The following is a 20,308-nucleotide window of genomic DNA, read 5'->3' as shown; positions in this document are numbered from 1 at the left end:
CGAATTAAGTTCTTAACCTGAGGTACCACTGTATTGAGATTTGTCCACGGGATTTCTTTTAGCAAAACTAAAGGTTGCCATTGAATGCATCTTGTCATCTCCTCTGAACAGCACCCTCCCTAGCCGACTCTGCTTCTAGCCACCTCCCACCCCCACCCCCCCAAAAGTGGTTTCTCTCTCATTTCCACTCCCTTGCCCACAACACCTCCTGTTCTCCCATCTGGGTTTTATTACAGTCGCTACGTGAAGAGCATCAAGGATGTTGCTGCACCTGGAATTGGCTCCGTGGGGCAAATGTCTGCTGAAATGCTCCTTTACTCCAGTAAGCGCCCATCTTCTCCTCACACTGCTGTTCTCATCAGGTAAGTGACATATTATGACTGCCCTCACGTAAATCGGTGACCTTCCAGTGTTTCTGAGCTGGGATTTATTTTTAACTCCAGTTGGAAAGATAGGACCCACTTTTTTTTTTGGTGTCTGTCAATAGTTTTTACCATAGCTGAAAATGGTACTGTCAAAATATTATTTGTTCATGTATGCTGCTTTTTATTATTGTCTGGGGTCAAGGAGGTCTAGAAACACTGTTTTCGAAGTTGCGAACATCTCCCTCCGATCGCAAGCCATCCGATTCAATTCTCATCTCTTTTACTTGTACCTTCATTTTGTTTTCACTCTTATAGGTAGCGCCGTGCAGCAGACTTCAGATACGATTGTCAGGGGAAACGAGGAGGTTCTGCTGCGTTGTTTCCAAGAAAAAACCACTTTTAGCTACATGTACTGGTATAAGCAAGAAGGGAAGAAGGATCCGCAGCTCCGGCTGGTGGCTTTTTCGGTGGAAGGTTTTGGAGGAAGCGATATCATTCAGAAAGAATTTAAAGGCCGCTTCGAGAGCCGTGGAATGAATGGGTATGTCTTCAATCTGACCTTGAAAGATGCAAAGCCGAGCGACGCAGGCACCTACTTCTGCGCCAAGCAAGATAACACAGTGAGCCAACTGCACAGGAAACCAGGCACAAACCCCTTCATCAGGGAATATACATGAGCGTGATAATGGCTGTTACACGGGGACAGACTCATGGGTGTAGCTGGGGTTTATGTTGGGGGGGGGAGGACCACCCACCTGTCATCACCGTATGTCTGACTCTGTCTAGCAGATTCGGAATGAAACTTCTCAACAGCAGTTGCTTTAAATTACTGTATTTTTTGCTCTATAAGACACACTTTCCCCCTCCTAAAAAGTAATGTGCGTCTTATGGAGCGAATGCAGGCTGCGCAGCTATCCCAGAAGCCAGAACAGGAAGAGGGATTGCTGCTTTCACTGTGCAGCGATCCCTCTTGCTGTTCTGGTTTCTGGGATTCAGAATATGTTTTTTCTTGTTTTCCTCCTCCAAAAACTAGATGCGTCTTGTGGTCTGGTGCGTCTTATAGAGTGAAAAATTTGGTAATTTCTTTTGATCCCAAATGCTCAGAAAAATCTGCCAAAATCTTCCTCCAATTTCTACTTTTTGTTAAGTATTTTTATTTACTTATTTACTTAATTTGGGAGGAAGGCAAGTGCCCCCCTTCCACCTACACCCACGGACAGACACCAAACACTTTGGTACATGAGGAGAAAAACCCACCAACTTCCCAGTTATTAGCATGGGGCAGAATTCACTGGGAGGTTCTCCAAGTCCCATTAAGAAAGGTGGGGGGGCAGGGGGGCAGGAACTGTTTAAGAGTCACATACAGCATTCTTGGTGCTAGATAATTTAAAATGTACTGGACCCAGAGGACCTTTTCTGTGAATGGAAGAGACTTTTCTTTTCACAGACAGGATGGGGAGCCAGTGGAGGCTCCCACTGGAGGAAGGGAAAAGTTTAACCTAATACAGCCTGGCAGGTTTGTGTTCATTCAGTGGCAAAGGCATTTCCTTCAGGTGAACAAGCTCAACCCCACACTTTGCCTAGAAAGCACAGGTCCGAGCGTTTTTCAGTTTGTATTGCTGCTTTCGCTGGTAATCTGCTGAACCGGACGAAACATCAATCAAGGTTTCCATGGAGTGGGTTTCTCTCACCACCCCTGGTGAGGTGGGAACAGCTATGGGTTATTCTCCTCTGGCACCAAAAATATTTGGGGCCTTTTCCTGCATCATAGCCATGACAGTCTACATTCCCGGTATATTCCCTGCTTAAGGGATTTGTGTTTGGTTTCCTATACAGTCACCTCACTGTGTCAACTTGGCTTTCTTCAAGGCCAGAAGCAAAGATTACCAGTTTGCTCCAGGGCTCTCAAAGTGGACTCAGAATTCCTTCTTAATGGGAGAGCTTCTTCCAGGGGGGAAGCACCAGTTGGAACTGTGGCACTTGATTCATTGTTGTGAGGATTCTGAACTCCATGGGCCACTGGCTCTTATTACATTTCTTTATTTGAGATAGGTCCACAGATTTTCTTTCAGCAAAACCAGACTGCCGTTCAATGTCCATCCTTGTCTCCCTGAAACAGTTCCCTCCCCAGCTGACTTTGGTTCCAGCCTCCCTGCTTGAGTGTTTTCTCTCATTCCCTCTCCTTTGCCCCACAACACCTCCCCCATCTGACTAAGCTTTATTGTATTAGCTACTTGAAGATCGTCGGCCATGTTGCTGCATCTGGGGTTAGCTTGGTTGGGCAAATGTCTGCCAAGAGGCTCCTTTGCTCCAATAAAGCTTCCATTTCCTGCTCACTTTACTCTTCTCATCCGGAGAAGTGGCTTATTATTACCACAATTGCTTAAACCAGGGGTCTTCAAACTTTGCAGATGTGGGATTTTTTGTTTATATCAATAGTTTTAACAGAGCTAAAAGTGGCAACATCAAATATTACCTGACATATTCATATATGCTAGTCTTAATTGACTTGGGTCAATTAGGTCCCTGAAAAAAAGAGTGAAAGTCTAGTGAAAGCCTTCAAAGAAAACCTGTGCTGGTACCATTGACGTGACCCTCTTTTGACTGTGACAAGACCCAGTTGTGAATCACAAAAACCAGTAATTTGTACAAGACCTGAGTAAGATGGCAGATGTTTGACTTATAGATCTAGATAACCTGAAGCTGCAATTCCTCTCCTGGTTATTTCCAAAAGGGGTTTGGATGTTTTATTTTATTTTTCTGAATATGCTAGAGTTGTCACAGAAAAACGACAACATCACTTAAGTTCTAAGGTTTACAATGTACAAATCTTTTAGAAATACTGTTCTTGAAGTTGCCTGGTGCCTTCGCTGCAGATCTTTAGATGCCAGGCAAAAACACTCTTCTCCCCCACCTCTGGCTACTTAAAACAATTTATGGCCTTTTAAACTGTGTTTTTTTGGGGGGTATTGTTATTGTTTGTTATTATGTTATGTATCTTTGTGTTTTTATATTGTAAACCGCCCTGTGATCTCTGGATGAAAGGCAGTGTAGAAATTTAATAAGTAATAGTAACAACATCATTACTTAATTGTAAGTCACCTGAACTGATTCTCATTTGTATTTTATTATTTTTCTGTTGAAAACTGCTCTGGGATCTTTGGATGAGAGGCAGTATACACATTTAATAAATCATAATAATAAAATTATTCTTACAGGCTGTGCTGTTAAGCAGTCTCCAGACATGGTTGTCAGGGAAAACACATCAGCCACCCTCGAATGTTCTCAACTGAAGACTAGTCATAGCTATATGTCCTGGTATAAGCAAGAAAGGGAGAAGAATCCACGGCTCCTGCTCATTGTTCTATCTACAGAAGGAGGATCACAAATTGAGAAAGAATTTGAAGGTCGCTTCCAGAGCCCTGAAGTAAAAAAGAATTCATTGCCTCTGACCTTGAAGAAAGCGCAGCTGGGAGACACAGGCACTTACTTCTGTGCTAAGCAATATCACACAGTGAGGAAATGGCACTGGAAACCAAACACAAACCCCTTCACTGGAGAATGTATGTGTAGGTGATAATGGCTGCCATATGGAGACAGGTCCAAATTATTTTGGTGCCTGAGGAGAGAAATCTCAAGTCACATCTACGAGAAAAAGCCCATGCCTGTGGCTATAGAGTTGGACTGGGACGTGGGGGGTCAGGGTGGGTTTGATTTAAATCACTGGTCAGTAAGACTTGATTTAAATCATTCTTTTTACAGAAAGACTCATTCTTGCTGGTATAATCTTAATATTTACAACCAGATGAAGCTTTCGTTTTTGGAATAATAAATTGTCAGAGTAGTTTTTACAGTTCTATCACAAATTACTGATTTGGTTATACTGTTAGAAATACATAGACAAGAGAATTATGAAATTATGGAATTTCTGCTGTACTTCATTGGAAGGAGAAAAATAACCATGTCATTAATAACAATAGAAACAATTTATTTAACTAAAACAGTAACATAACAGCGTATGTATCCATATTTGTTAACTGAGGTGGTTAAATAATGGGGGGAGGGCGTAGACTGAGTTTTAGCACACATGAAAAACTTAGAAGAAATCCTTATTTCCTGATGAATAGCCTTTGGACTATAATGTAACTTAAATAGAAAACTATCTTTAGAAAGATTTTTCCTCCAAAAGCATTTTATTTTAAAAATCCAATTTAAATTTTAAAAATCTGATTAAAATAAAAATATCTGATTAAAATTTTTTAAAATCTGTTTTGTTGGGGTTTGTTTTATTTAAAAATATTGATTTTTATCCACCCTGGTTCAAATGCCTGAAGTCTTTGGAGGAAAAGTGGGATATAAATATGGTAAGAAATAAGTAAAAAAACACAAAACTACACACACAGAACTTGGTCACAAACATTTCCTCCTTAAGGAGGTTGGGGACAGAGGGATGGCAGAGCAGTTACCAAACGTCCTGGAAGATTTGGCCTATGTGGATCCATTTCAATCTGGATTCTGGTCTGGTTTGGGGACCAATTCAGGCTTGGTCACCCTGCTAGATTACCTGTATAGAGAGGACAGGGGAATGCTTTTGATACCATTGACTGCATTAGCCTCTTGGACTGGTCATGTGGGATGGACATGGGGGCACTATTATACAGTGCTCCCACTCCTACCTGCAGGGCTATGCCTAGAGAGTACCACTGCGAGGCTGTTTAAGCTCCATAGTGTGGTCACAGGCTACACTCTTGGCCCCTGTGCTATTTAATATCCATGACGCCACTGGATGTGGTTGTTAGGAGTTTGCAGGCAAAGAATATTCAGCACACTGATGACACACTGCTCAACTTCTCCAGGACAGGGAGCGCATGGTTTGGACTGTTGTCTGTGCACTCGTGGACTGGATGAAGGCCAATAAACAGAGCTTGAACTCCCCCAAAATGAGACACTGTAGATTGGTGGTTCTAGTGCCCAGGAGAGTTTTTATGTCCTGTTTTTTGTTGTTCTCAAATCAACTTACTTAGAGTAGGGGGCCAGGGTAATGCCATGCTGTGTGTCATCGGTTGCCAGCAATGCCCATATATGCCCATAGAGGCCTTTCTGACTAAGTGTAGGAAGAACCTTCTGACAGTAAGAGTTGTTAGGCAGTGGAACAGACTCTCTCGAAGGGCAGTGGACTCTCCTTCCTTGGAGGTTTGAAGAAAAGGTTGGATGGCCACCTGTCATGGATGTTTTAGTTGAGATTCCTGCATCACATGGGGGTTGGACTAGATGACCCTGGAGTCCCTTCCAACTCTGCAATTCTATGATTCTATGAATGATGCCACTGTGGCTACTCCTAGACCGCAAGCCTAAGCTGCCATTCCGTGTGTACAAATTCATCCGAGGAATTGAGCTTCATGGCTGCAACCCTAAGCATAGGAACAAAGGAAGCTGCCTTATAACTGAATTAGGCCAGTGCTCCCATCTGGCTTTGTATCAATGACCGACAGTGTCTCTCTAAAGGATTTCCTCCAGCAGCCATATCTGGAAATCTGTGACCTCCTCCCTACAACACACGCACTCCACCACTGGGTTATAGCTGTGCCCCCAAAGCACACTGGCCGGATCACTGGGACTTCCTTCTAAGCAGAGTTAGTGTCAAACTGCACTTCCCATGATCAGGAGGAAAACAAAGGTCCAGGCTGCCAGGACTGGAGAGATGCAGGTCAGCACAAAGAAGCAAGGCCAGTTGTCAGTGATCAGTCAACTTTTTATTCAAGGAAATGAACAAACAATTCAATGACACTTCCCAGTAGGTCTTGGCCCTGTGGAGCAGTTGTCAGGACTGAGGTCCCTGCCTTCTAAGGCTCCTCCTCTCCCAAGCAGTCTCAAACAGCATCTGAGCATCTCTGGCCTCTGCTCCACTCTCCTCATTATTCTGTGCCTTCTTGGAGACAAGGCTGGAGGGGAGCTTGTCGCAGCAGGAGAGGGAGACTCCCTGGATTCCTCATCAGTCTCTTGACGCCCCTCCTCTGCTTCAGCCTTGGAGTCTGAACTGCTTCCATCCACAGGTTCTTCCGGCTCACTAAACTTTGTTGCCCCTTCAGCATTTGTTGCTTCCTTATATTCTCCGAATTGCAGAAATTGGTGTCTTTGCTTATACTGGCCACTGACACATGGCTTAAAAAAGAGAGAGATTAATTTGCAAATGCTGTATACAGATGCATATTTAAAAATGATTACCGCCTGACTGAGTCATACAAAGTAGACTCATTGGTTTCGGTGAATCTGAGTCTGAATTAGGTGGATGCATGATTTTAATGCATGACTAATGTTAGATATGACCCTATTATTTTTAGAGGAATGCAATACATCTCAGTGTAGTGGGGAGGACCATGGCCTGTGTGCATGTGCTCAGACGTCTGCCAAGGTGCTGGCTGCTGATGGGCAGTTTCTGGGCCCCTGCATTCCTCCTTTACTTTTAACCCAGATTTGGAATGGACAGCCAATCAAATAGAGGTCATTATACAGAGAAAGGCTATCTGCCCTTATCCCGTCCCTATCCTAACCTTATTCTGCCACCTCTCCTTATCCTAACCTTCTGATAGCCCTTCAAATGGACACAAGTCTTCTCCAAAGGAGGACACTGACCACCCTGTCTTTGCCTTGCTTGTTCTGCTAATGTGTGCATGTGGTACCAGTTGCTCTGCCATTGAGACCTTGTCCATTTTCCACATAATTTAAATAATAATAATAATAATAATAATAATGATTTTTATTTATATCCCGCCCTCCCCAGCCATTTTCCACATAATTTAAATAGGCTGCATTTTTTGTTGTTGTTTCCTAAACAAAGATGTGAAATTAGACTCTCTTTAAAAAAAAGTACTAGGGGAGTAGTACTCCTTAGTACCTGGGAATGCTAGAATAGGAAGCACCCACATGATCCAGCCTATCTAGACACACCTGGTGATGCATCAGGGGAGCATCATTAGAGCACAGTGCACAGGTTGCTTGAATTGGTCCTTAGATGCCATGACGGAATTCAGAACCAAGCTTATTCACTGAAATCCCCACCCAAAAACACTCCCATGCTAATACTTTGGGAAGTGAGGGATATAGGGGAAAATAGAGGGGCACGATGGTTGCATTAGAAGTTAGCAAGGACACCACAAGGACTTGAACCCTTTCCTGGAAACCTTGGAGTGGTGCAATGGTGGAGTTAAGAATCAAGCTCAGTCACTGAAGTCACCACCCTCCTATGCTTAAGAAAAAAAGAGTTTGGGCAGTGTGGGATAGAGAGGGATAGAGAGACAGAGAGGGATAGAGAGAGAAATAGGGATAGAGAAACATAGAGAGAGGGATAGAGAGAGATAGCAGTTGCATTGGAAGTAAGCATGGACACCGCAGGGATTTGAACCCCGTCCTGGGAACCAGGAGCGCCGACCACCAGTGTCTTTTGCTTTTTTTTTGAGCAATGCAACAAGGGGAAAAGCAAAACCTGAGAGAACATTCTGTGAATCTTCTCTCAGGAAAAAGAAAAACCTTAAGAGATATGAAGAAATCTGCTGCAAAGGGCTTCCACTTCTGACGAGTCAGGGATTGCAACCTGAAAGAGTCTTAGCAGAAAACAATGTTAGTGCAAAAAGATGCAGATGGAACATGATAAGAGATTTCTTCCCTAGTCAAGCAAGGGGTACTGACCTAAATACCCTTGAACAATGGAATACCATTTTGACTGCCATTTTTGTCTGAAGCTGGATGAGCCATTGATCTGTGAATGTTCTCTCAGGAAAAAGAAAACCTGAAGATGTTAAGAAGAGCTCTTTGGAGAGACCTGTGGAGAGACCAGCAGAAAAGAAAATGAGAAAAAGGAGCGACCAATACAAAAAACATTATCATGGGGGGGGGGGGACACTGAGTAGTGGAATGTGAACTTACCTAAAACAGCAGGTGACTCTCACTTCAGGTACAGTGAGAGCTCTGGGAAGCCTGAACAAAAGAGGAGCTGGAACAAAAGAAGAAGTCTTCTCCTACTTGCAGGTGAGCCTCAATGTGGTGACACAGAATAGGGCCTCTTCTGACGACTTAGTCACCCCGACCTGAAAGAGTCTTAGCACAAAGAGCTGCAGACGGAACACAATAGAGATTTTCTCCCTAGCCAAGCTAGGGATACTCACCTAAATGTCCTTTAGTGGTAGTGTATAGAACTATATTACTACTATCATTCTGATGTAGTGTTTAGGGTTTACTTGTGAGGTATCCGAGCCTGTCATTGCCTCTGAAAATACAAGAGTACTTGATAGTTACCTTCCTTCAGCTGTGATGGTTGCTTCAAAGTGAGAAGTGATAGGTTTGCCTGCCCTGTTGCATAGTTACCTTTTGACGTCCATTTCCCATTTATTATGTCGTCTTGTCGTTGTTGCTGGAAAGGCCAGTCCTTTCAGTACCGCTCTATAACCTACAAGCATTCGTTCTGCCTCAACTGGAATCCTCCGCTTGCAAGACACATTGGAGACATATTCCAGAGTTGAAGGCTCCATTTAAGATGGGAATATACAGAAGAATCCTTTGTTGTAAAAGGTCGCAAACCATCTTGCCGCAACCTTAAAACGAATGAGGAATCACAGAGTTCCATTTTGACTAGATATTTCCTCCCTAGTCAAGCAAGGGATACTCACCTAGATGGTTTAGTCACAGAGTGCCATTTTGACTGTCATTTTTTCATGAAGCAGGTAAAAAGATTAAAAATGAGAGACCAGTACAAACGCATTGCACTGAAAATATCACCAAGTAGTTGTATAAAGTTATTTGTATAAAGTCAACGCTTTGTGTTGTCTGAGCTATGTGCTAAATAGCTGTTCCTAGAAGATGCTTAGCAAAAATAAAATAAAATCCAAAAACCTTGGTTATTACCACCAGAGAACCACGTTACGCATCAGAGTTCCATAGTTACCTTTTGAGCTCCATTTCCCACATCTTTTCGTAATCTTGCTGGTTCTGCTGGAAAGGCTTAGTGGAGTTGATGTTCTAGTCTGCTTCCTCACTGGATCATCACAACAACCCTGTGAGGTAGGTTAGGCTGAGAGATAGAGCGCTTCATGGCAGAGTGAGGATTTGAACTCTAGTCTCCCAGGTCCTAATCCAGCACTCTAGCCACTCTCAGGAACTTCCCTCAGAGAAAGCACTTTCCCTCAGGATCCTGGACTTGCCATGTCCCTGAGCAGTCACTCTCCAGTCGCCATCAGCAGGTTCATCCTCAAAATGATTTGCTTTTTCAGCAAGTTTTAAACTTACCTGTCTTTCTCTCCTTCCAAGGCAACCTGAGCCAACATGAAATTAGAAGGAACGGCTTTGTCCTCTCCTTGCCTTCTTTGCTTTTTTCCTTTCAACATGCACATTTCTAGCTTCAGCAACAAAAAACCCCAACCTTCCGTTCATGAAATGACTTCTCTAGTTGCCTTTTAAAAGAAAAGCCTTCTATTTTCCATACTCATTTTCCCTCTTCTTTAAGTGGACTTCATATCCATGTGCTCCTTCTTTTCATCCAAAGACTCATTAGTTTGAAAGGGAACTAAAACTTGATTCCCCTCTTCACATTCCTTCATTTAATCTTTACTTTCTCTTGGTTTTCCAGTATACTATTTTTAATTTTCTTGATTCTCTTTAAAATCTCCATCTTGCTATTTTTCTGAGGGGTTTTTTGGTCCATTTGAAGTGTGACTTTGTGTGCCTGGCAGTTCCTTCTGTTGGTCTGTGAAAAGTAATCCACATTTACCAGTTTCTCCCCAGCCCCAGCCCACCAATCCCATGGAAAGTGTTTTTTGCTTATTTGTTGGTTTGTAAAATATGTCCACCATGACTTCTGTGACTCTGTAGGAAGAGGTGGCTTCATCTGAGTGTTGTGGGTTCTTCAGTCACAACTGTAAAGAGAGGGTGTCAATGAGATGCACCTGGAAGAGACTGGGGTCTTCAGCACCTTTTCTCTCTCCTACAGAAACAGAAGACCAAAAACAGCAGGTTACCTAAAGCCGCGCAGTCAAAATGCATGTTTCTCTCAATAATATACTGCAGGTTTTTACTTGATGTATCAAGAGCTCTTACTCACTTTGCATCTTGGGAGTTAACAAAACAGCTCTGCCTCAGACACAGTGAACTCTGCGACATCTGTAAAACAGAAGATCTGGAACAAAAGAAAGAGTGTTGTCCCGCCCGCAAGTGTACCTCATTGTGGACCAACACAGGAAAAGGCCTTCTCTGCAGTGACATCTCGACAGTATAAGTTCCCTTGGAAACAGGAATGGCGGCCACCTGGCGTCTTCAGTTCCCAGCTCATCTGAAAAGAATGACTGAATGACCAATGTTGCCAAGTACAAGCTCCTTAGGAACTTGTATATTTTACGTATTATTACATCAGTAACCTACCTTTTCTCCAGTGAGCTCATGGCGGTGTGATCGTCCTTCTCCTGTGACCTGAAAAAGTCTTTGCACAAAGAGTTGCAGAAGGAAGACAATATAAATTTTCTTCCCAGCGAAGGAAGAGATACTCACCTAGATGTCCTTCACTCATAATATATTGCTGCTATCATTGTGATGTAGCATTTAGGGCTTACTTGTGAGGTATTCGAGCCTGCCATCGCCTCTGAATATTCATGAGTACTTGATAGTTACCTTCCTTCAGCTGCGATGGTCGCTTCAAAGTGAGAAGTGACAGGCGAAGAGGATGTGAAGGCGATCTGGCTGCGACATCTGTCACCCCATTGATCGCCGGGTTGATTTGGCTGATCTGGCTGGCTAGGCTGTTGTCCCCTACCCCCCTCAACGCTCCATGTGTGTTCCTCCCAAAGCTGCGCACTCAGTAGAAGAGGATGACCATCCCAGATAGAAGAAGTGCACCATTCTTTGGTCAAGGCTATACGATAGCTGCGCCCTACTGCTAGGACCTCCAAACAAGCTCAAGGGTCCATTTGGAGGAGAATGTAGGGTAGTCAAGCTTCCAAGACTCCAGACACATCCAAGTAAGGTGCTGCAGTATGTATTAAATGGTGTTCTTGGAAGGTGCTTAGCAAAAAGTTTAGAAGTTCCACCAGGGGAGCACCGCTATCGTATACCCTTGACCAAAGAATGGTACACTCCTTCTACCTGGGATGCTTGTCCTCTTCCACTGAGCGCACAGCTTCGGGAGGAACGCACATGGAACGATGAGGGATACAGCATAATCCACTCCCTTAGCGCATTTGTCAATGAAATCATAGGCCATGATTTTAGAGTCATTACTACCACAGCCACATGACGTATCGGAGATAGGTTTGCCTGCCCTGTTGCATAGTTACCTTTTGACGTCCATTTCCCATTTACAGTATTATGTCATCTTGTCGTTGCTGCTGGAAAGGCCAGTCCTTTCAGTACAGCTCTATAACTTTCAAGCATTCATTCTGCCTCCACTGGAATCCTCTGCTTGCAAGACATATTCCAGAGTTGAAGGCTCCAGTTTAAGATGGGAAGATACAGAAGAATCCTTTATCGTAACAGGTTGCAAATCATCTTGCCGCAACTTTAAAACGAATGAGGAATCGCCAAGTACCATTTTGACTAGATATTTCCCCCCTAGTCAAGCAAGGGATACTCACCTAGATGTGGTTCAGTCACAGAGTGCCATTTTGACTGTCATTTTTTTCATGAAGCGCGTTAAAAGATTAAAAAGGAGAAACCAGTACAAACGCATTGCACTGAAAAAAGATCACCGAGTAGTGGGGAAAAAGAGCAGATAACGTAATGCAGGACAGTCAAAACGCAGGTGTCCCTCAAACATCTACTGCAGGGTTCTCCTTGATGTATCAAGAACTGAGCTCAAGTTGCATCAACTGCCTTAGATACACGGAGCTCTTGGAGGGGTGTAAAAATCAAGAGCTGGAGCAAAGGAATAAGTCAGGGTTTTCCCACCAGCAGATAGACCTCATTGGGCAGTGACACAGGAAAGGATCTGTACTCTGTCCTGACTGCATAAGGTTCTTCCTGCTGGAAGCTCAGGTGGCAACCACGTGGAACTTGCTTAGCTCTTCTATTAAAAAAATAATAATTAAATAACCAAAATTGCTCCATATAAGCTCCTTGGCTGTCTTGGTTTGTATGTGTTATTCCGTTTATATTGTACATTTCCTCCAATGAGCCCAAGCTGCTGTGATGATCCCTCTCACTGCAACCTTAAAGTGTCTCAGCACAAGAATTGCAGGTAGAAAACAGATTTTCTCTCCAGCCAAGTACGAGATACTCACCTTAGAAGCCCTTCAATCAGAATGCATTTGCACCTGTCGCCACCTCTGAAAAGTCGAAAGTATTTAATAGTTACCTTCCTTCAACTGCAGCACTAGTTTCCAGGTGGGAAGGTACTGCAACAGAAGCTGACTGCTAGACCTGGTTTTAAAATTGGTATTTTGGTAAATTGGTATCACCTTCAGTGATGGAGGATCTAAATTTTTCTTTGTATAAAGTCAATGCTTTGTGTTGTCTGAGCTGCGTGCTAAATAGCTGTTTCTAGAAGATGCTTAGCAAAAATAAAATCCAAAAACCTTGGTTATTACCACCAGAGAGCCATGTTACGAATCAGGGATAATTTTGCCGGGCCTGTTCCATAGTTACCTTTTGAGCTCCATTTCCCATTTCTTTTCAAAATCTTGCCGGTTCTGCTGGAAAGGCTTAGTGGAGTTGATGTTCTAGTCTGCTTCCTCATTTGATTCTCACAACAACCCTGTGAGGTAGGTTAGGCTGAGAGATAGAGCGCTTCATGGCACAGTGAGGATTTGAACTCGAGTCTCCCAGGTCCTAATCCAGCACTCCAGCCACTCTCAGGAACTTCCCTCAGAGAAAGCACTTTCCCTCAGGATCCTGGACTTGCCATGTCCCTGAGCAGTCACTTTCCAGTCGCCACCAGCAGGTTCATCCTCAAAATGCTTTATTTGCCTTTTCAGCAAGTTTTAAACTTACCTGTCTTTCTCTCCTTCCAAGGCAACCTGAGCCAACATGAAATTAGAAGGAACGGCTTTGTCCTCTCCTTGTCTTCTTTGCTTTTTTTCTCTCAACATGCACATTTCCAGCTTCAGCAACAAAAAACCCCAACTTTCCGTTCATGAAATGACTTCTCTAGTTGCCTTTTAAAAGAAATGCCTTCTATTTTCCCCACTCATTTTCCCTCTTCTCATATCCATGTACCCTTTCATGTGCTCCTTCTTTTCATCCAAAGACTCATTAGTTTGAAAGGTAACTAAAACTTGATTCCCCTCTTCACATTCCTTCATTTATCTTCATTTTCTCTTGGTTTTCCAGTAAAGTATTTTTAATTTTCTTGATTCTCTTTAAAATCTCCATCTTGGTAAAGCAATCTAACTTAAGCTGGTTTCAGTTGCCTTTTCAAACCTGTTTCATCTTCCGAGCCTCCCTCTCCTAATCCCTCTGCCCCTTAACTCCTTCAGCTCTGACCAGTGAGAGGGCTAACACCAGTACCATAGCCAGGGACAGGCTGACTCACTAGAATGCGGCTCGCTCCCTCCACCGCCTGTCATAATGACACATAAAAAAGTCCCTTGCAGCATTAATACAGTGGGTACAAATGTCTTTATTTTTGACATGGGGTCACTTCAGGGTTTTGATGGGAAATGAGTATTTTCTTTCCAAATTAATACATTCTGGAAATACAAGGGAACTTAATTTGTAATCCACCCAAATCTCATGGAGTACAAACTATAAGAACATGACCTGCACAGGAGAATAAGGGAAAGACTATGGGAAGAGGGGCTGGCTTGGATCTCAGTGGCCCCCATTGAATTCTACGGAGCAAAGTAAATGGGCTGTACAGTTGGAAAAGTAATATGGGGCACAGCTGGAAAGGACAGCAGTTGCTTCTCACTCCTTTGTATAGAGAACATTCTATGATAGAATGAATGAAGCCTGGGTGCTTGTTTTTAAAAAAGTTGTTTTAAAAAGAAAGTAAGTGGTGGTTAATTTTAAATCATTGCTCCCATTTGTAGCATACTGGCCGACTTTCCCTTGAAAATTGCTTTGTTGAAATATAATACCTGGTTGGTGGAGGGGAAGGGTTTGGAGTGACTGAAATAGATGTACAGCTCCACTAACTACAGAAGAAATTTCATTTCACTTTGAGGATTAAAAACCTCAGTGTTTGATGCTTAAGAATGCCTTGTGCAGTTTAAAGTTAAGTGCTCTTTTCTGTTCTATCTCTGTCTTAACTTTAACCACCATTACATGATTGCATAATTATTGTAACTTGCAAAACTGGGTGAAATGTGTAAAGTCATTTTCCAGATAATCATCACTGAAGTTGAACTGTTGTTTTACAGGAAAGCAGTTAGAGGTGAAATTACTGTGTGAAATTACTTTGGATATGGTTTTATCCTGCTGTAACCACAGTTGTGTAATGCATGACGTCATTAATCCATTTGCCATTACCAATAGATTTAAAATTCTCCTAATCAAAATCATTCATTTTAAAGGAATTTGCCTTGTTTGGTGCACTTCTTTCTTGCATTGGGCAAGGAAAACATTGCCACTGAGAGAGAGCAGAAGGCTGATCTATAAGATGGTAAAGTGATATTTTCCTTTAACATTTTAGCAGCCACTGGCCCATTTGACAATGGGGGTTGATTGGCAGTATTCCAGATAAGCCCACACTTGACTTGTCTAGCTTGATATCCTAACTACATATAAAGTGACTGCAATGAAAGGTTTTTGCTTGAGATGATAGCTTCTTTGCATGACTATTCAGTAGTTCTTCTTTTCACACCTGGCAGGAAAACGTCAGTGACATGATGGATGATTTCTCACAGGGAGAAATGTTCCATTAGGGGTCCATCTGGTTCAGCGTTTATATTAGTGCATTCTGGGAGATTGCCAAGATTCAGATTATGGTGTTATTTTGCTCCGTGTTATGTGTAATTTTTTTGTTTGCATGTGCAACAAATGCGTAAACTAACCAGTTTCCTGTGACATCCACACTCAGAGATTTCTGGATTGACTTTAGTTAGTGAAAATAAGCCAGGAACAAGCATGTTTTTATGTCCTGTTTTTTGTTGTTCTCAAATCAACTTAGAATAGGGGGCGAGGGTAATGCCATGCTGTGTGGCATCAGTTGCCAACAAGAAGAGGAGGAGTTTGGATTTGATATCCCGCCTTTCACTCCCTTTACGGAGTCTCAAAGTGACTAACATTCTCCTTTCCCTTCCTCCCCCACAACAAACACTCTGTGAGGTGAGTGGGGCTGAGAGACTTCAAAGAAGTGTGACTGGCCCAAGGTCACCCAGCAGCTGCATGTGGAGGAGCGGGGAAGCGAACCCGGTTCCCCAGATTACGAGACTACCACTCTTAACCACTACACCACAATGCCCATATATGCCCATAGAGGCCTTTCCGACTAAGTGTAGGAAGAACCTTCTGACAGTAAGAGCTGTTAGGCAGTGGAACAGACTCTCTAGGAGGGCGGTGGACTCTCCTTCCTTGAAGGTTTTGAAGGAGAGATTGGATGGCCACCTGTCATGGATGTTTAGCTGAGATTCCTGCATCGCAGGAGGGTTGGACCAGATGACCCTCGGGGTCCCTTCCAACTCTGCAATTCTATGATTCATGAATGATGCCACTGTGGCTACTCCTAGACTGCAAGCCTAAAGCTGCCATCTTGTGTATACAAATTCATCCGTGAAATTGAGCTTCATGGCTGCAACCCTAAGCATAGGAACAAAGGAAGCTGCCTTATAACTGAATTAGGTCAGTGCTCCCATCTGGCTTTGTATCAGTGACTGTCAGTGTCTCTCTAAGGATCTCCTCCAGCAGCCATATCTGGAAATCTGTGACCTCCTACCTACAACACACGCACTCCACCACTGTGTTATAGCTGTGCCCCCAAAGCACACTGGCCGGATCACTGGGACTTCCTTCTAAGCAGAGTTAGGGTCAAACTGCACTTCCCATGATCAGGGGGAAAACAAAGGGCCAGGCTGCCAGGGATGGAGTCAGATGCAGGTCAGCACAAAGAAGCAAGGCCAGTTGTCAGTGCTCAGCCAACTTTTTATTCAAGGAAATGAACATACAACTCAGCAACACTTCCCAGTAGGTCTTGGCCCTGTGGAGCAGTTGTCAGGACTGAGGTCCCTGCCTTCTGAGGCTCCTCCTCTCCCAAGCAGTGTCAAACAGCGTCTGAGCATCTCTGGCCTCTGTTCCACTCTCCTCATTATTCTGTGCCTTCTTGGAGACAAGGCTGGAGGGGAGCTTGTCACAGCAGGAGAGGGAGACTCCCTGGATTCCTCATCAGTCTCTTGACGCCCCTCCTCTGCTTCAGCCTTGGAGTCTGAACTGCTTCCTTCCACAAGTTCTTCCTGCTCACTAAACTTTGTTGCCCTTCAGCATCCAGCTCCTCCTCCCAATCTCCTTCCTCTGACCTCCCCTCACTGTCCCTTTCCCAATCCCCAGGCTCTGAGTCTTCCTCCTCTGGGGTCTCCCTTGGGGGTTCCCCAACTGGTGCCTCCCACTCCTCCTCAGAGTCCAGCCAGTTTGAGACACAGACTGAAGAATAGCACTTACTGCAACTGCTTCCCTAGATTCTGCGAATTGCAGAAATTGGCCTCTTTGCTTATAATGGCCACTGACACATGGCTTAAAAAAGAAAGAGGAGACTGATTTGCAAATGCTGGATAGATGCACATTTAAAAACGATTACTACCCTACTGAGTCATACAAAGTAGACCCATTGGTTTTGGTGAGTCTGAGTATGAATTAGCTGGATGCATGATTTTACTCTTGAGTATGACTAATGTTAGATATCGCTCTGTAATTTTTATAGAGGAATGCAATACATCTCACTGTAGTGGGGAGAACCAGGGCCTGTGTGCATGTGCTCAGACGTCTGCCAAGGTGCTGGCTGCTGATGGGCAGTTTCTGGGCCCCTGCATTCCTCCTTTACTTTTAAACCAGGTTTGGAATGGACAGCCATTCAAACAGAGGACATCATACAGAGAACTGCCACCTGTCCTTATCCTGCTACCTCTCCTTATCCTAACCTTCTGATAGCCCTTCAAATGGACACAAGTCTTCTCCCAGGGAGGACACTGACCACCCTGTCTTTGCCCTGCTTGTTCTGCTAATGTGTGCATGTGGGACCAGTTGCTCTGCCATTGAGACCTTGTCCATTTTCCACATAATTTAAATAGGCTGCATTTTGTGTGTGTTGTTTCCTAAACAAACGAAGATGTGAAGTTAGACTCTCTTTTTAAAAGTACTAGGGATGTAGTGAGACCAGAGGGACATCGCCCAGCTGTGAGTCATGAAGGTCCTTTCCACCTGGCCTAGGGGGCGGGGCCCACACTCACCTGGCTCTACCAAAGTGGTTCCTGGGGAGACCAGAGGGACATTGCTATGCCTGACAACAAACCCTAACTATTGGATTCTTTTGTCCCATCTTTTGGTGCCTGCCAAACAGCCATGTCTTATACTCTTTATAAGGGTATATACTCTTGTTAATTATGCTGTTTTAAATGTGCATTTTATATTTGATTTCACTTAAGCAATATTTTTTCTTTTGAAATGTTTGGAGTTTTTTTTGGTCAACTTTGTTTGTCTTAAATATGTGTTCTGCAGTTGACCTCCTTTGTAATGTTTTATTTTGAAATCTTTAATATTGTAGTTTTCAGTTAATTATGTTGCTTTCGCGGTATACTCTATATTTGACTTTCTTCAGATTGTTTTCTTGATGTTTTAATATTCTGTAAACCGCTTTGAGATTTTCCTTAAAAATATAAAGTATAGAAATAAAATAAAATAAATACATACATTAGCGGCAGTGAGGGCAGGTACATAGACGAAAGCAATATCTGGACAGGGAAGGATAGTCTGGATGTGACAGGTTGCGTTTTGGTAATTTCAAGACTTGATTATTGCAATGTACTCTATTTAAGGTTGTCTGGAACCTCCTCTGGTGCACAATACTGCAGCTATATTTGTCAATAGGGACAGACTCCTGCCAGCACTTAACTCCAGTGCTTAAAAAGCTTGCAGTCGCTGCCAATATTAGCAGGGCAATTTCATGTATTCTATTAATTTAAAACCTTCACAATATTTTGAGGACAACCCGAGTCCTTATATCACTTCTTAGACGTGCTAACTATTCAGTATATAAATGCCTGGAGGAAAATAAACATGAAAACTGGGACAGTAGACAGATCATCCCGCACTAGGTTTGAATCATGATTTACTTCTGTATTGTTTTCTCTCATGCCCTCTGTTCATATTTGTCTCCATGTCTTCTAGCAATGGATTAAGAGTAATTACAGTGATATCTCTAGTTACGAACTCAATTTGTTCCGGAGGTCCGTTCTTAACCTGAAACTGTTCTTAACTAGAGGTGTGCTTTCGCTAATGGGGCCTCTTGCTGCCGCTGTGCCGCCAGCACATGATTTCCATTCTCATCCTGGGGCAAAGTTCTCAACTCGAGGTAACTCTTCCAGGTTAGCGGAGTTTGTAACCTGAAGCGTTTGTAACCTGGGGTGTTTGTAACTCAAGGTACGATTGTCCAGACTATTAAGGTATTATTCTCACTAGCTAGTTTACATGAAGAAAAAGTGCCTTTCCCCAAATGATCTGCTACAGTTATCCGTAAGTATCACCTCAATATAATTCCTGGACTTCTGTAGCGTAATTTGTTGTTTTGTCCTTAGATGCGCCCCCCCTTTGGTTCATGAAGGAGGGGGTGTTGGGCAAGGTCTATTGTCACTTGTGTCTTGTGAAGAACCCAGTACACTTTTGATATTGAGGACGTGTTAACACAGCAGCATGAGCGCATGAAGTTTGGCATTGTGGGAATGCACACCAGTGAACATGTTTAGTTATCAAAAAAGAATAACTCTCCATAGATTTGTTGCACTAGGCTTTAAGAACGGGGGCGGCGGTGGAGATCAAGCTTTCCAGTAAAAAGGAACGCATTATTATTACTTCAAACCACACAAGTCAAACAACAATTCTCAGCAAAAAAACAAGTTTTATTGGGGGGAAACCCACAATTTAACAAAAAAAAACCCCAACACATTTATTTCTTCATCGGGCTAAAAGTTATTGCTCAGTAACACACACTAATTTAGGAGCAGCCAAAGTGATGCCCCTCAGATGTTGTTGGACTTAAACTCCCAGTATGCCCAGTGAGAATGGCCAGTGGTCAGGGATGATGGGAATTGTAAGCCAACTGGAAAGCACCATGCGGGCTACCCGGGATAATTCCTATTAAAAAACTAGAAATCTCATCTTACTGTTCAAAGCCTCTAAATGTGAATCAGAACACAGTGAGTCAAACCACCCCCTTTAAAAAAAAAAAGTTACAGTGTAGGTCAGGCTAGTCTTCAGATGCTCAGGCCTGTTCCATTCACAAAAGTATCACAATGAAATTTTAACAACAACCCGTGAGTAAATTGGAAATCGGGTTTAAAAGAAGAAAAATTTTTGGGATTTGAGACGAGCGGGGGGGGATCTAAAAAGGAAGTCAGTCCCCCTCCCTATTGTAGACATTTTAAAACAAGGATTGGGAAGCCAAGGCCCAAAAAGAACGGTATCTTTGCTAAAATCAAGAATTCCATGATGGGAAAGTACAAGAATTGTGCTGGAGGAAGAATTGAAGGAGAAGGAAAATGCACCCCCCTCCCTGGGAACCGGGGCGATTGAGGAGTGAGCCTGGTGAAAAGAGCCGGTGATTTTGACAGCTGTCAAAGTAGCTGTCAAAGTCGGAATTTTAAAGAGGATTTTATTACAAGGACCTTGCTGGTCAAATTTGTTACAACTTGATATAATTTGTTAAGACTTGAATACAAAATGGCGAAAATACGGAGAACAATCGGATTTTTGGAAACAAAGTTACAACAACCCCCCTAGAGGAGCTTCGGGACATTACAAAGATGGGCGTAAGCCGGGAAAAA

The 20,308-nt window shown here is 43.2% G+C and overlaps 1 protein-coding gene and 1 long non-coding RNA gene across 2 annotated transcripts; one reads left to right on the top strand and one right to left on the bottom strand.

Annotated features, from left to right (window-relative positions):
• The first annotated feature begins 226 nt into the window (after positions 1–226).
• Positions 227–4,591, top strand: LOC310752994 (uncharacterized protein). Its single transcript, XM_083594203.1, has 3 exons — positions 227–362; positions 681–906; positions 3,584–4,591. The coding sequence occupies exons 1-3, from the start codon at positions 260–262 to the stop codon at positions 3,594–3,596; spliced, it is 342 nt and encodes a 113-aa protein (XP_083450329.1). The 5' UTR covers positions 227–259; the 3' UTR covers positions 3,597–4,591.
• Positions 4,592–6,096: 1,505 nt separating this feature from the next.
• LOC310753045 lies at positions 6,097–14,609 on the bottom strand. Its single transcript, XR_014543111.1, has 3 exons — positions 12,917–14,609; positions 8,052–9,251; positions 6,097–6,527 (listed from the first exon to the last, which is right to left on the bottom strand). It is a non-coding gene; the product is annotated as an uncharacterized lncRNA (long non-coding RNA).
• Between the last annotated feature and the right edge of the window lie 5,699 nt (positions 14,610–20,308).

This window comes from Podarcis filfolensis (assembly GCF_964270895.1).
Source record: "Podarcis filfolensis genome assembly, chromosome: 17".
In the NCBI taxonomy this organism is placed as follows: Eukaryota; Metazoa; Chordata; class Lepidosauria; order Squamata; family Lacertidae; genus Podarcis; species Podarcis filfolensis.
This window is presented reverse-complemented; position numbering and strand designations above follow the sequence as displayed.

Excerpts from the sequence above, each read along its gene's own strand:
- LOC310752994 (XM_083594203.1), top strand. The coding sequence starts at position 260 with ATGTTGCTGCACCTGGAATTGGCTCCGTGGGGCAAATGTCTGCTGAAA. Across the intron at positions 363-680 it reads CACACTGCTGTTCTCATCAG|GTAGCGCCGTGCAGCAGACT; the intron begins GTAAGTGACATA and ends TCACTCTTATAG.